Consider the following 14,090-nt stretch of genomic DNA (forward strand, 5'->3'; position numbering starts at 1 on the left):
GGCAGTAATGCTGAAAATGTGCCACCATACAGCTCTTGAATAAAAATAAAATGTTTTCAATCCAATTAGGTTAAAATGTATTTTAAATAAAAATTCATAAATGGAATTTTGCATTTTTGTTTTGCTAATGTCTCTCTGTAAGGCAATTAAAAATAAAAAGTTTAATGTGTTTAATGCTTTATGTTTTGTCTTTCTTTTTCCTAGTGAAGAATAATACATTCTTTTTCAGCTGAAGGATATCCCTTATATTTATGTCTGTCTATTGTGTCTTTCATAAATAATTCAGTATCTGCTAAATGTATTACATATTTGCATTTTTTTTGCTTCAAGCTATTTTTGGTATATGACTATACTGAGTAATAGATGCATAATAAATATTTAATACATTTTTGAAAGTGCAAAATATTTACTTCATAAATTACTTTGTTTCAAACATTTTAAATGAATCCATTTTGTGATTACTATATTGGTGTCATATACTAAAAATCACACTAAACACAAGAATGTATTTCTCAAATCTTTATTGTTGTTATGCTGCTTAAGCAATCTGTACCATAGGACCATTATTTTTGTGGAATATTTCAACATGCCACAATCAAAGAAAAAATGTCTTATTTTATTTTTTAATTGCATTGTTTTGTTGTAATATTTATATGAATTATATTGTCTGAAAACACAGCAAAAAATAAAAAATGTGAAAGTGTATTGATTAACAAAATATACATTTTACTATGCTATAGATCTATATAAGCAACATACTGTACTGTATCATATTTAAGCAAGTATAAGAACATATGATGTACAGTATCACATATACTGTAATTCAACACATTACAAATACATTTGCTTTTCATCTGGGCATGTTCTTTTTAACACTCTTCCAGGAGGCTTTCAATGTTTTTAATTTCTATAATAGTTGATGAGATGATATTTCATGGAAATTACATCTACAAATCTAACATATGTATGCGGTAGCTCTAACTAAGAAAATTAGTCAATTACATACAGACATCATCTGCATGGCAATGCTGAAAATGGGATTTCTGACAAGTGTGAGCCCTGTGTGAACAGCGACTGCCCTTAAGCTGGTGAGCAGCTAGAAATAAATGGGTTTTGGAACCAGTTCAGATGGATCTGCTGTTGTAAACATGTAATGATATTTGAGAGACTCTGCCTTGTGTGCAAATTCATTAGCTAGTATCATTCCAGATATGAGGTTTATAGATAAACAAAGGAAAACGCACACCAAAGGAAGATCTCTAAAACATTAAATAGTCTGGAGTATGTTGAAAAACAAGACTCCCCGATCACACTGTCAGTATCAGAAGAGGGTTATGCTTAGTAGGTTTGGCATACAGGATTTTCAGTTCTGGAAAACAGGGAAGTTTTGCATAATAGGATAAGAAAGGCTGCAAACAGGAGGAAGCAGTCAGCCCATTTACTGTAGTAGTAGCTAATGGGTACAAAGATCTCTTCTAGCCCCTTTTCTTGAAAGTGGCCAAGATATTGGTCTCAACAATATGGTTGGGAAGCTTGTTCTACTTCCACAACCTTTCTGTAAAGAACTGCCTCCTGTTCTTTGTTTTAAATGCATTTTCACATAGTTTCCACTTGTGTCCCCTGGTTCAGGTTGCAGTAATCATGCTGAAGTCCAATGGGTTGACTGACAATACCTTTGAGATTTTTAATACTTGTTGTCACGTAATCTTGTCTGTTTAAGTCTAAAATGATTTCGTTCCTGCAGGCTGTTAACGTAAAACATTCCCTTAAACCCTGTACTGTATGTATCTGGTTGGTCTTCTCTAGACTGATCCCAGATTAGAAGCTTCTCTTCTACATCACAAATCATACAGTATATTCTTGCTTCATATTCGAGTCATGTCACTTTAACTTTATCAATGTAATCTGGTTTTGAATTATTTTTATTGATTTGTACATAAGCTTAGATGAAGAGATCTACAGACGGACGATAAAAAGCTACCCAATACATCTCTAGTAGGAAGGTATGATAAAATAAGATACTGTATACAGCAAACATTATAAAAATACAAAAGGCTTTGGTAGTGAGACAAGCCCTTGGGCGTGTTGGAATGGGATCTATAAAAATAGGCAGGTCCAGGCCAAACCAAAGTTGCAATTTGCAATTGATTTCTCAATGTAGGGAAAATAAAAATACCACTACTACCAAATTCCCAAACAAAAGCCTATGCTCCTCTTTGAGCTCCTGCATACACTTCTTCTTGAAGTCCCTACCTCCTGCAGCTGAGCACATACACTGCCTAACAGCCTTAAAACAAACGAGTTACAGAACAGCCGCTCAGAGTCTTCTTCAAAAGTTCAAAACTCGGTTTTCCCAGGAACTCACAGATTCTTCAGTCCACAGTCAGTCCATCTCCCTCTGGTGCGTGGCGCACACAAGAGTTCTGTGCTCTGCTACCCCAGACTGATACAGGAAGCCTCTGCTTTCTACTTTTAAACAGTCCATGACCAAGCTTATTTCCCCAGAGGTTTCTGTGGGATTTTTTCCTGATTGGGCTGTGCTCTTACAGTAGTCACAGTAGGCCAGGGTATTGGCTTTATCAACAGGGTTGAGTAGTTTCATTTGTATTTCTACAGCCCTTTGTCTGAGTAATTGCCTCCTATTATTGGTTTTAAATGCACTTGCATGTACTGTAGCTTCCTCTTCCTCTGGTTCACTGTAGATTCGGGTGTGCAGAGCAGGTCCTCTGCACTCTGGTCAACTGGAAATCTTTCCATAGCAGATTGGTACAGATGTACAGATGTGACAAATTACATCTGAATGAGGTGGTCATCAGTCTTCCTGGCATAAGAATCTGTAAAATAATCCAAAAACATTTAACAGGAATGTGAGGGGGGAGAAACCAAAGACAATTAAAAGAAAGGTATGTGGGGAACAAAAACCAGAGGAGAACCAAAGGGAAAAACAGAACACATGATCAGGTAATCAAGCACTTACACCTAATTGCAGTTTTTGTGGAAGACAAGCTTTCTCAACATGAACTGGGAAAGACCTATTGGAAGATCAGTAGCAGAAACTGAAATGGTAGATGTAATTCATGATAGCTTTCTTACTCGGTTTGTGAAAGCACCTTAGAGAGGAAATGCTTGTAGTATATTGTCTTTTCAAACAATCATGTTCTGAGGCAAACAGAGATGAGAGAACCATTAGGGAAGTTTCATCACAATATAGTGAGCTTTGAAGTATACTGTATTTTGAAACTTTTCAGTCCAAAGTCATAGTTTACAATTTCTGGAAATCACTTTTAAAGGGAAAGAGACACGGTTTTAGCTAAGTAAAATGGAATAGAACTGATATGAAATCAATGGAAAACGGATGGCAACACAGTTCTTTGAACATGCAACAACTATAATAGATCCAATGTGGTATAGTTAAATGTTCAGTAGCCTTTTGATAAAGTTCCTCAAAAATGATTCATTTTTAAATTGAGAATAATAGCTAATTGATCCAGGGATAAGGGCATTTCTTTAAAAAGCCAGGGCATCGGCCTTAACAAGATAGCTTGATAGCCTTTTCGATTCTCCTAAAATCCTGAGGGTAAAGAAATACTTCCTGCTCTTTGTTTTAAATGCACTTCTACTTGTGTCATTCATGAGTATTGTAAAGCCAGCCATTAAAGAGAAATCATACCACATGTTAAAATGGCTTTTCATCAGGATGTACTATTGATATCTCTTTAACTGTTTTGTCTGGGGTTGGATTTGGACCCAGAATTTTGCCTATAACCATCTTATCCAATCCATGGGCTTGTTGGTTCAGGTGATATGTAATCTGACAGGTGCTTTTCACATATTTCCTCTTTACCCTTCTAAAGTGCAAGGGCACATTCCTAAATTCAGAACTGACAGCCAACAAATTATCCCCAACACGCTCACTTTACATAGAGGGGAAACCTACTAAATGTCACTGACAAAGTGGTCTTACCAAAGGGCTTCATTCAAAGAAGAAATTTGACTAGCAAGTTGATATGTGAAAAAGACAAAAGACAACATATGATTTTTTTTTCAAGCCTAGTGCTTGTAAGATTATATTCTCCACATAACAGTCAGGTGTTAACTGCCTATTCAGCTAGGCTGTTGAGACCATTTTGCTGTGCATAGTTCTTAATGTACTTTCTAATGAAAAGCAATATAACATCTGATCTATGAATTAGAAGTAGATGGTGCTACTGTGATAAAGAAAGAGAATGATCTGATAAGACCATAGCTCACAGATCATTCATTGGATTCATTCATGTCTTATCCCCAATATATTTAATGTACACCAGTGTTAGACAATCTTATTTTAATTGGCTTAACTTACCTGGTCAAAACATGTATTGATATTGACATGTGTAATACAGTGTATTGAATACAGGAAATGTTGGAAAGTAAGAAAACACTAGTCTATTTGTGAAATATTCCCTGCGCTTCGTAGCTTAAATCAATTGCCTATCTTGTCACTGGTCAGTCAGCTCTTTGATAACTTACTCTAGTGAGACAACATCACTCTTTTAATTGGAAGACAGACAGAGATGAGTTGTGGAACACAGATAAACAGAAGCATCCTATGTACAGCATACCCTTCCAATTGCCGACTATAAGTAACTATAAAAAGAGAGATCTGATCCCTGCCCAATTTCACAAGAACTCTTATGATCTTTCTTGTATTATTCATAATATTGTTGACAGGTCAATGCTGACATGCAAGTCATGTAACCTTCAACCTCTTCTAATTCTTTTAAAGTGTCCACATTTTCTAAAAATAACTTCTGACTAAAATTGCTTGTCATTAAGTTTGAGGTTATAAGATAGACAGCATCAAAATCAGTAACCCAGGTCTGTAATATTTTTCTTACATCAGAGAAAAGGCTTGTTCAGCAAGTATTAAATAATGCTGTTTTAGGACAATAATTGAAACACTGGCACAACAAAGGCCTTTCAAGGGCCACCAAATACATAATCTTCCAATAATTAGATTTTTCCAAGAACTCCAAGATGTGGCCTATAATAAATTAGAAAAGTAAATTCAGGGACAAAGATGTATTCAATTGCCTAGGCATATATATTTTTTTTAAATATTCCTTTTCCTTATTTTATACTGAAACCTCTAAGGTTAGTTCAGTTAGTGTTGGGGAAAAATACAGTACACCTATTTAGAAGATGATATCCTTTGCTTATGAACATGAAATTAGTTCATTCAGAGAACAGTTATAATTAGGAGGCTTTATAAGAATGAGACAAAGTGCAGAACCAAAATAAGCATGTTTCTGATATACTTTCTAGCTTGTTATGTGGCCTTATAGAGCGTATGTTGTGTATTGCATATTGTTGTAAAGAAAGGGATCTTTAACAATAAACAGGTGTAAAAAATCTTTGAATTTTCTCCGTATCTCTATTGTCCCATTCACTTTAAATTTCTGTAAGAACACATCAAGGTGGGATTCAGGCTCTTCAGCAAGTTTCTCAATTCACACTGAAGTGGGGAGCTGACATATATTACAAATATTTGCCCTTCAGGCTGAGATGAACTAAGCCCCAAAAAAGGGGACAGCTAGTACGGCTGGTGTGGTTTTCTTTTTTCCTCCAATTAAGTGACAGACACCCAGTTTACATTTCCCAGATATTTTGGCAGGAGATGGTGTCCATGGTTGAAATCAGAAAGGATAAGAGTAGCTGATAGGCTGGCAGCTGACTTGACGTATAGGCTTTTGGACGTCACTACATGCAGAGGTCTTGACTTCACGTCTATTTAGGTTTTGTTCTTGGTGTCATCCCTCTCATGAAGCCAGCATACACAAATATAGATTGTGTCCGGGGCAGACCAGCAGAGACCCTTCAATATACCATCTGTTAAAACAGCATTTGAGTCAGAACAAACAATTTACTTTGAGCTGAGCGATGAATATTTTTATTTTCATAGTGATAGCAGCTGACACTTGGCTGAAAACCCTCAATTCTATTTTTATCCTCCACCTGCTTTATGATGGATGGATACATTTCAGATTGGATTTTGTCTTGTTTGAAATCATAATTCAGATGTCAAAATTATGATTGCCCTTTTCCCCTTTCACCTTCCTCAATCAGTGACCGGTTTTAGTCCTCATAATTTTTCAAGAGACATTATGTTTATCACCATACTATTCCATATTAGCAGTTACATATTTGTCTTTATGAATCTCTGCATATTAAGCAAGATAGGGATTGTATAGCTTTTAAGGAAATAGCTCCAATATCTCATTCATGGTGAAATCGTTTAAATATTGTATAAACAGATTATTATAGGTGATATACAGTATAATGTATAACTTAATTATATCTATGATAAAAAATATATGCACTATAGAATAATCATCTGGACATAAAACAAAGTAATAGTTTGGAGCTTCCTTACAAAGGCAAATGCTGAAGCTGAATTGCAGTTTAGACTTTCAACATTTATTTTTTCGCTACATTTAAAAAAATGATTTTGTCTTCTTCTTGTTATGCATTTTGATCTTTCCCTGTCATGATTTTTTTTGTATTTTGATTTTCTGTTCTGTATTGTTCATTCTCCTACAGAAAGCTGCTGTTTTTGATAGCCAAGAATAGCTATCAATGTTAAAAGCTGACATCCAGCTCATTATTGCAAGCAAAGGAAACACTTAGGTGTTAATAGAACTAGAACTTCAATGTGTTGAGTTTTGTTGCACAACAGATCTGGGAATTCTTCCTTGCAACATTGTGCATGCCAACTCAGATTGAGAGGTGTTTCCCACCTGACAAGAGACAAGCATTCTTGGAACTTCAACCCAACAAGCTAAGAATGCAGCAGTAAAGTGTTATCTTGCCATTGGCGTTCCTGTCTGTGTACTGTATATGAATATGAGGTATATGAGTTTTACACTGGGTTATCTGATGCCAGCTGCATATGCAGCTCACCCTGTTGGATGAATCAGCAGAGGTCCCCGGAGAATCTCCTTGAGGGAGCTCTACAGGCGTTGTTAAAGAGGAGATTGACACATCACCATAGGTGCTTCTCCGCTGCAGGAATCCTTTGCAGAAGCCTCTCCTGCCCAATGAGGTGGAATGCTTCCCAGGCACATGGTCCGTGCTGCCCAAAAATAACCTGGGACCCAGCAAGCTGACAAATGTTGCTGCTTTTTGCTGGTGACAGTTTGCCCAAGCTTCTTGCCGCCATTTAACCCAAACTTCAAGGTTAACTTCCAGCACAAAAAAAGGAGACCTGGGCTGCAGCTAATTTCCTGCTCACCCCTGGAGGGCCTGGAGGACTTGACCACTGTCTCTTACCTCAGTTCCAGCTTGAGGATTCTCAGATCTAGACGGCAGCTTCTGGGTTAATCAGAAGGTAAACATCCTGTTAAACTGTTCACAGCTTCTGCTTGTGTGGGGCGATTGGGTTCAGGTGGTGGCACAGAGAAATATTTTTTGTCCTTTACTCACCAAGTCACAGAGATGCTGCTGTCCAAAAGCTTGTGTAAATTATGTGCTTGCGTTCAATCCTAGATTATCCTATTTGACTGGGGCTGGCAGTGACAGTAAAACAGTTGTGCTCAGTTTATTCAGAGTATAAGCAGGACTCCTAAGTAGAAGTGCTTCTATTTCTGCCAAGTAACAGAGATGAAATGTAACAAGTGCCCTGCAGGAGATATTATTTTTTCCTCTCCAAAACATTCTAGACTGGCTGCAAGCCTTTTGAGGTATTATTAAGCACATCTAGATTAATTTGATCCATTTTTATCATACTAGGCCAGCAAATGTAAGAACCTATACATGGCATGTAAAACAAAAAAAAGGTTTATTTTCTCTTTTTTTTAAGTAAAGTGACACGCCTTGCTATAATTAGCTTTCAGCTCGGGGCTGAAGGAGGCTGTGCACTCGGGATTAATGTACACAACAGCTGCAGTAACAGGTCTGTTGGAAGGGCAATGCTAGCTTTCTTAATTGCTCTGGTTTGAGTGTCAGTAGCATCTGTGGGCCCTATCCCATTGCTGCATTCAACATCACCCAGAAGCCAAGCACTTTACAAGCATTGAAATGATTTTGCCAACAACGATGAAAACAAATCCTATCTTTTTTCGAGAAGCATTTTACAATTTAACAACAATTTATGTTATACAAGAGTATTATGCCCTGTAGGTTAAGAACTTTGTCACTTCCTTTATCCAGATGTCTTTCATACCACCTAGATCTTTTTGGGTTCAGTGCTTGGTTGATGTGTTGAGTTATTGTTTTTCAAATCAATACCACAATGACATTAGCAGCAGAACTCTTTCAGCTACCACTGCATCTTCATCTGTCTGCATTTTCTGTACAATTGTGATGCAAAATATAGATAAGATCATTCTGGTTGTGTGAGTGGATCGTCTTCCAGCTGAATCTATTGCTGGAAAATATAATAACCAGGATTCTCCACTGATCATGTTGCCATCAGGTCCAAAATTTACAGCCAGATCCATTGTCCAAAGATAATCTTTTGTTTTACCAGACTTTCTAGGATTTTGCCTTTTTCTTTTAAAACCCACTCACAACCTTTCCTTCTGCTCTTCAGCGTACCTCTAGGTCTGATGGGGCTTATACACAAGCTTGTGGCATCTTCAGACAGAAGGTCACTATGTTCATTTTCTGTGGGTTCTCACCCAGAACAGTAAAAGGAAACTGTAAATGCACCCCTGTAACAGTAAACAGTAAAACTCACCCCTGTTTCTGCTTACCCCATTGGATTTCCAGCCATTAATGGTTGCTATTAATATTAAGGAAATTCAATTACTATTGAGTAGCAGAAGGTAGTTATCAATATATAGTTTTATCCTCTTGTATTGTGAATACATATAAGAGGGACTCTGTAACATCTTGCAATATGAAAATGTCCTAAATGGAAGATTAGTTCTCAAATAGTACATCTACTAAATAATTAAATATCTAAATAATAATTCTAAAATCAAAATAATAATACAAGTCATATAAAATTAAATACAATTCAAAAATTAGTTTAAGAAGATTTGTTCCAGGCAAAAATGTTTAGGGACTCTGTTGATAAAGGGCGCTCACCAACTGGTCTATGACCAAAACTTCTTAGATACAGATGATAGCTGGACTGTGCAGAACTCATTTCCCTAAATGTCAAAGCTATTGCACATTCCAAAGACTGAAAACTTCACTGACTGGTAAAATCAGCTTGTATTAGTTTTTTGGCATCAAGACTACTTCAGTCCAGTGTTTGTTTAATTTAAGATAGATTTATCTCTAAAGTAAGAATGATATTTGCAGGGATATGGTAAGCAGCTTATACATAGTTTTGAGATTCTTTTAAATTTAAAATTATTTTTAAAATTCTTTTAAAATAAACCCTAAGCAAAATAGTTTTTTTGTTTTAACTTTTGTTGCAGGATGCAAGAGAATAACTTGGAAGCTTCTACATCTATATCCCAGCTTTTAAGAGAAAGCTACCTGGCCGAATCCAGAATCCACCAGAAGCACAGTGAAGTCAGCCGATCAGAAGCCACTTCACACCTTCCATTCTATGGAAACATTACAGGCAAGTCAGATGAGTTAATAGCACAGGATGAATTCCTAGACCTGTCAGCCTTTCTAAACCAAGAAGAACTGGACAAAAGTGTCAACCTTGCTCGTCAAGCCATTGGCCAAGGAGCACAAGAAGAGAAATCTCAGCCCAATGTTGGAAATTATGCAGCCCATGAGCAAAATAGTCCCGTGACACCTAACCCTAATAAGCAGTTTTCAGCATCCACTGCACTGTCGCAAGTCAAGCCAGCATTTCAAAGTTTCCACCAGGAGAATGTGATCAAGAGCAACCGAGGTCCCAGGGAAACACCACAGGATCTTAAAAAAACAGTGAGAAATTCTCCATATGGAGTTGAAACCCCAACCAAGAAGGAATTCCTTAATAAGGCAGCTGACTTCATTGAGGAATTGAGTTCCCTCTTTAAGGCCAACAGTTCTAAGAGAATTAGACCCAGATCATGTAAAGCCCACAGAAGCAGGTACCAGGCAAAGACTCAGCTGGACGAGTCAGTGTTTCCATACAACGCAGAAGAAAGAGAAAGACCCATAGCTCCTTTGGCCAGTCAACTGGACACAAAAGCCAACCTCTACCACGAGGAAACCGATGTGTATGGACAGGAGACAAATGCAGAAGAAGAATCGTCGGACACTGGAGTGTCAGAGAGCTGTGAGCTCGAGTCTTCCTCCAGGTCCTACGAAATGGAGGAGCCAATCGGGGAACCTCCACGGTTCATTCAAAAACTCAAGAGCAGAGAGGTGCCAGAGGGCAGCAAGGTGCAGCTGGATTGCATTGTTCAAGGATTCCCTCTACCTGAAGTCAGGTAAGAGAGCTTGGGCACCCACTAACTGTGAGACAAGCTGTTACAGATCGCACTTTGAAAAAAGGTATTAAAAGCGGTTGACCTGTAGAATAAAATTACCTTCTGGAGTGTTTTTAGTTGTTATGTATTTAGTATGTTTTGGTGTCATTTTGCTTGCCTTTATTTTTTATCTACTGGTGTTTAAGATACCACTTAATAAGAATAAACTGCTGTTTGCATATCTTATTGGGATACGCAGAAAAATTAGTAAATCTTTATGCTCTCTGGCCAATTGACTTTTCATAGCTCTACGGGTCTTGTTCCCAGCAGGGCCTGAAATACAAGATAAATGTTGGTTCTGTTTTTGCTTTTTCCATACCAACCTTTGCTCATTAATTTTATGTGACTCCCAGGCATTTGCAGAAAGTGATTTATAATAAAGCTTTAGAGAGAAGGTGAACTCAGATTCTATAAAAATAAAATAACCAGGATTACTCTGAAGCCAATAATAAAATCTCCAGGCTTCTCTCTTAAATAGATAGGCTTTTATATAAAGTTGGAGAAAGTTTGGTCATATAAGTGTAGTCCAAATATTCTTTTTCGACAAACCATTGTGTCTGTTTTTGGTAACATTGAGGTGTGAGTAACAGTCAATTCAAATATACCTGCCATACACACTATTACACACAATAAGAGCACATGGGGCCATAAAGCATAGTGCTGAGTTCATAAGGTGGAGGAAGTCAGAAGAAATGTGATTGAGCGGGAAGCTAAAAACCTGGCTGACACAAACTCATCCACTCCTGGCACTGCTCAGCTGGTTGTGCACTGCCACTTAGGGAATACCACTTGAGAAACTGGTCAGAGACTGGAGATGTCTAGGGTAATGACTATACTGGATGAGAAACATGACAGTCATTTTGTTTTTCTCAAAAACAACACTTTCCACTATATCAGGTGTTACTGTTTACAATGAAATATACAGTCAGGGTTTCGGTCAAATTGTCCTTTTTGGATATTGCAGTATATAGTCATGCGTCAGATGAAAAAAAAAGAATGAATTATAAGAATTTTTAGGAGACCAGTACCTAAATGATTAATTATCTGACAAGAGTGCACTTTTCTGGAAATTAACATGAAAACATCCCTTTTGTTAATTTAGTTGCTGCAACAAAAGGATAAAGTAGCCAATTTTTCAGCTCATGTTCACTGTCACACCAGAATGGTTTGAATGGGTTTTTGCTCCTTTCATCACAACATTTTTAATCATGTGTCTTCTAGGCCACTAGTGTGGATCTTTCTTATTCTCATAAATGAATCTAAATATTTATAAGCATAATAAAAAAAATGCTAGCAGAATTTCGAAGGCTTGTAAGGGCAGGTCATGCCATACAGTGAGAGTTTCTTGTCCTTCACTGTTTGTGTTCTGGCTTTGTTAAACATTTAAGATCAATTTTTTATTCTTTAACCTTTAGATCAAATAACTGTGCTGAGTGTTCTCGGTGGTGAAGGAGTAATAAATAAAATGGCAGACACCACGACAAAATACTGTTTAAGCTCACAGCATAAAAACATAACTTATTAAGATACGGCGCCACTAATGTTGCCATGCTGCTGTTTTTTTTTTTCAAGATGAATACTCTTTTTGTGTAAATGTCCGTCTGAATAGGTATGTGCTTGTCACCCACATATCTATCTTTGAAACCAGCTGCATCTGTTAGATACACAGCTTGAAAATGTTGGTCATAAAACACAAAGAAATTAAATTAAAGAGACATTTATTAAACAGAGGTGTTTCGGGACAAGACCATTCTTCTTTTATGAGAGTGAGAGTAAACAGCAGGACTCCTGGTAAATCTTTCTTTTACACTGCAAATCTGTGCTTTCTCGTGGTTTTTTTTTATTAGAAGCACGGTTTTCTACTTTGTACAGTAAAAAATAAATTTAGGGCTGTTCTTTAAGAAAATATTTTGCAGTTGAGTTGAAACACAGAGTCTTTACAAAATAATCATCTGCTTCTGAAATAACATCAGTGCACTCTTATGTGGAAAAAATTGCATTATGTTTTTTTTTAAATTGTAGTGGTGTATGAATCTGTATATGTGAAATAATAAGTGGATCCCTAGTTCACTTAGCACATTCAAGGGGGGTAATTATAATCACATGGTTGAATAATTGAGTAACAAGTAAACAAGGACTGGATCTGGGCAGTTCTATCCTACATAATGGTCAGAAATTTTGTAAGTTCAATATACAGTTTAGTGGAAAGACATCATGCCATAATAAAAGATAGATGGTGCTCATCAATCTGGAGAGGGTTACAAAAACATTTTTAAACAACCGAGGCTCCATCTATCCACTGTCAGACAGACAGTCTATAAATGGAAAACATTAAGGCCAAAGTGATTCTACCTAGGACCAGTTATCCTTCCAAGACCTTCCCAGGAGCAATCTGGAAAATCATCCAAGCAGTTACAAAGAATCCCAGAGTAATGTTTAAGAATCTGCAGATCTCCCTTGCTGTAGCTAATGTCAGTGCTTGTGCGTTAACCATTACGAAATGACTCAATGGGAATGGTTTTCATGGGAGGATAGCCAAGAAGAAACCATTGCTCTCTAAAAGGAACACTGCTCCACCTCTCACGTTTGCCAAAGAACCTAAACAACCTGAACAATCCACAAGACTACAAGAAGACTAGTTTTTTTCTAGTCATCCATGTCAAAAGTTGAATTCTTTGCCAAAATGAGAAACAAAACCAAACACTATCAATAGAAGAACCTCATCTCAAAGTTGAAGCTGAGCCTAATGAGTAAGACAACGACTAAACATGGAAGCAGAACCACCACAAAATAGCTAAAGAAAGAAGAAGAGATTTTGCATTTTGGATTGGCCAAGTCAAAGTCCAGACCTAAACATTAAAATATTGCAGCAGGACCTGAAGCAAGCTAGTCACGCCAGGAGACCCTCAGTCGTCCCTGATTTTAAGTCATTCTATAAACACAACATTCCTGAAAGCTGAAGCAAACATGAAAAGTTGATGAAAAGTTACAGGAAATGTTTAACTATAGTCAAGGAGGTGCCACCAGTTTCTGAATCTAAGAATTCACACACTGTACGTATTCACAAAAGGATATTTACTGTTGGATGAGTTTGTTGATTAAAAAATCCCAATATATCTTTTGTCTATATGATATACAGTACCTTCAATCAGGCTGTATTCATATTTTATTAAGACTTTCAAGAAAATCATAATTATGTTTCAGGTATAATATGTATATCAGGACCTGCGTAAGGGTTTAACAAACTTTTTCTCTGCAATGTGTAACTGTTTTAAAATCATTACATAAGGCCTTAAATATCAAATTGTTTAAATGAACAAATCATCAATGTTGTTATGTAAATTAGGAGCTTTGTTAAATCTAAACACTCTGCAGCCTTCAAAGAAGAAACTTGTCCATCATTCAGGCAGTCAGGGAATTTATGCAAGCCTCAATTGCATTTCATGAAATAGAATTTATTAAAAAAGGGTTTTTACCTTTGGAGTCTGAGAGACAGAGACATTTGACAATTTTCAAATCTCTGGCTCAGCAACTGAAATATCATATTTTTCTCCCTGAAGAGTCTTCTGCAATCCCTGGCAGTATGCCCAAGTCTGAGTCATGAATTTGATGTCGATATATATCCCAAAGCAATTCTGTCCAACTGCCCAGAGAAGTTCTGATCAGGTGAACTGAAATCTAATTAAC

The 14,090-nt window shown here is 36.9% G+C and overlaps 1 protein-coding gene across 3 annotated transcripts in view; it reads left to right on the plus strand.

The window, feature by feature from the left end:
* Positions 1-6,972: 6,972 nt before the first annotated feature.
* Positions 6,973-14,090, plus strand: part of mypn (myopalladin) — a 68,471-nt gene continuing 61,353 nt past the window's right edge. The window contains exons 1-2 of one of the 3 annotated variants that reach the window (XM_015347633.2): positions 6,973-7,366; positions 9,408-10,364. In XM_015347633.2, the coding sequence (XP_015203119.2) occupies positions 9,409-10,364 (956 nt within the window). In that variant the 5' untranslated portion in view covers positions 6,973-7,366; position 9,408. The remainder of the gene's footprint in view (positions 7,367-9,407; positions 10,365-14,090) is intronic. The other 2 variants (XM_015347632.2, XM_006630790.3) reach the window with 2 other exon arrangements.

The sequence above is a fragment of the Lepisosteus oculatus genome, chromosome 4 (assembly GCF_040954835.1).
Source record: "Lepisosteus oculatus isolate fLepOcu1 chromosome 4, fLepOcu1.hap2, whole genome shotgun sequence".
Taxonomy (NCBI): domain Eukaryota; kingdom Metazoa; phylum Chordata; class Actinopteri; order Semionotiformes; family Lepisosteidae; genus Lepisosteus; species Lepisosteus oculatus.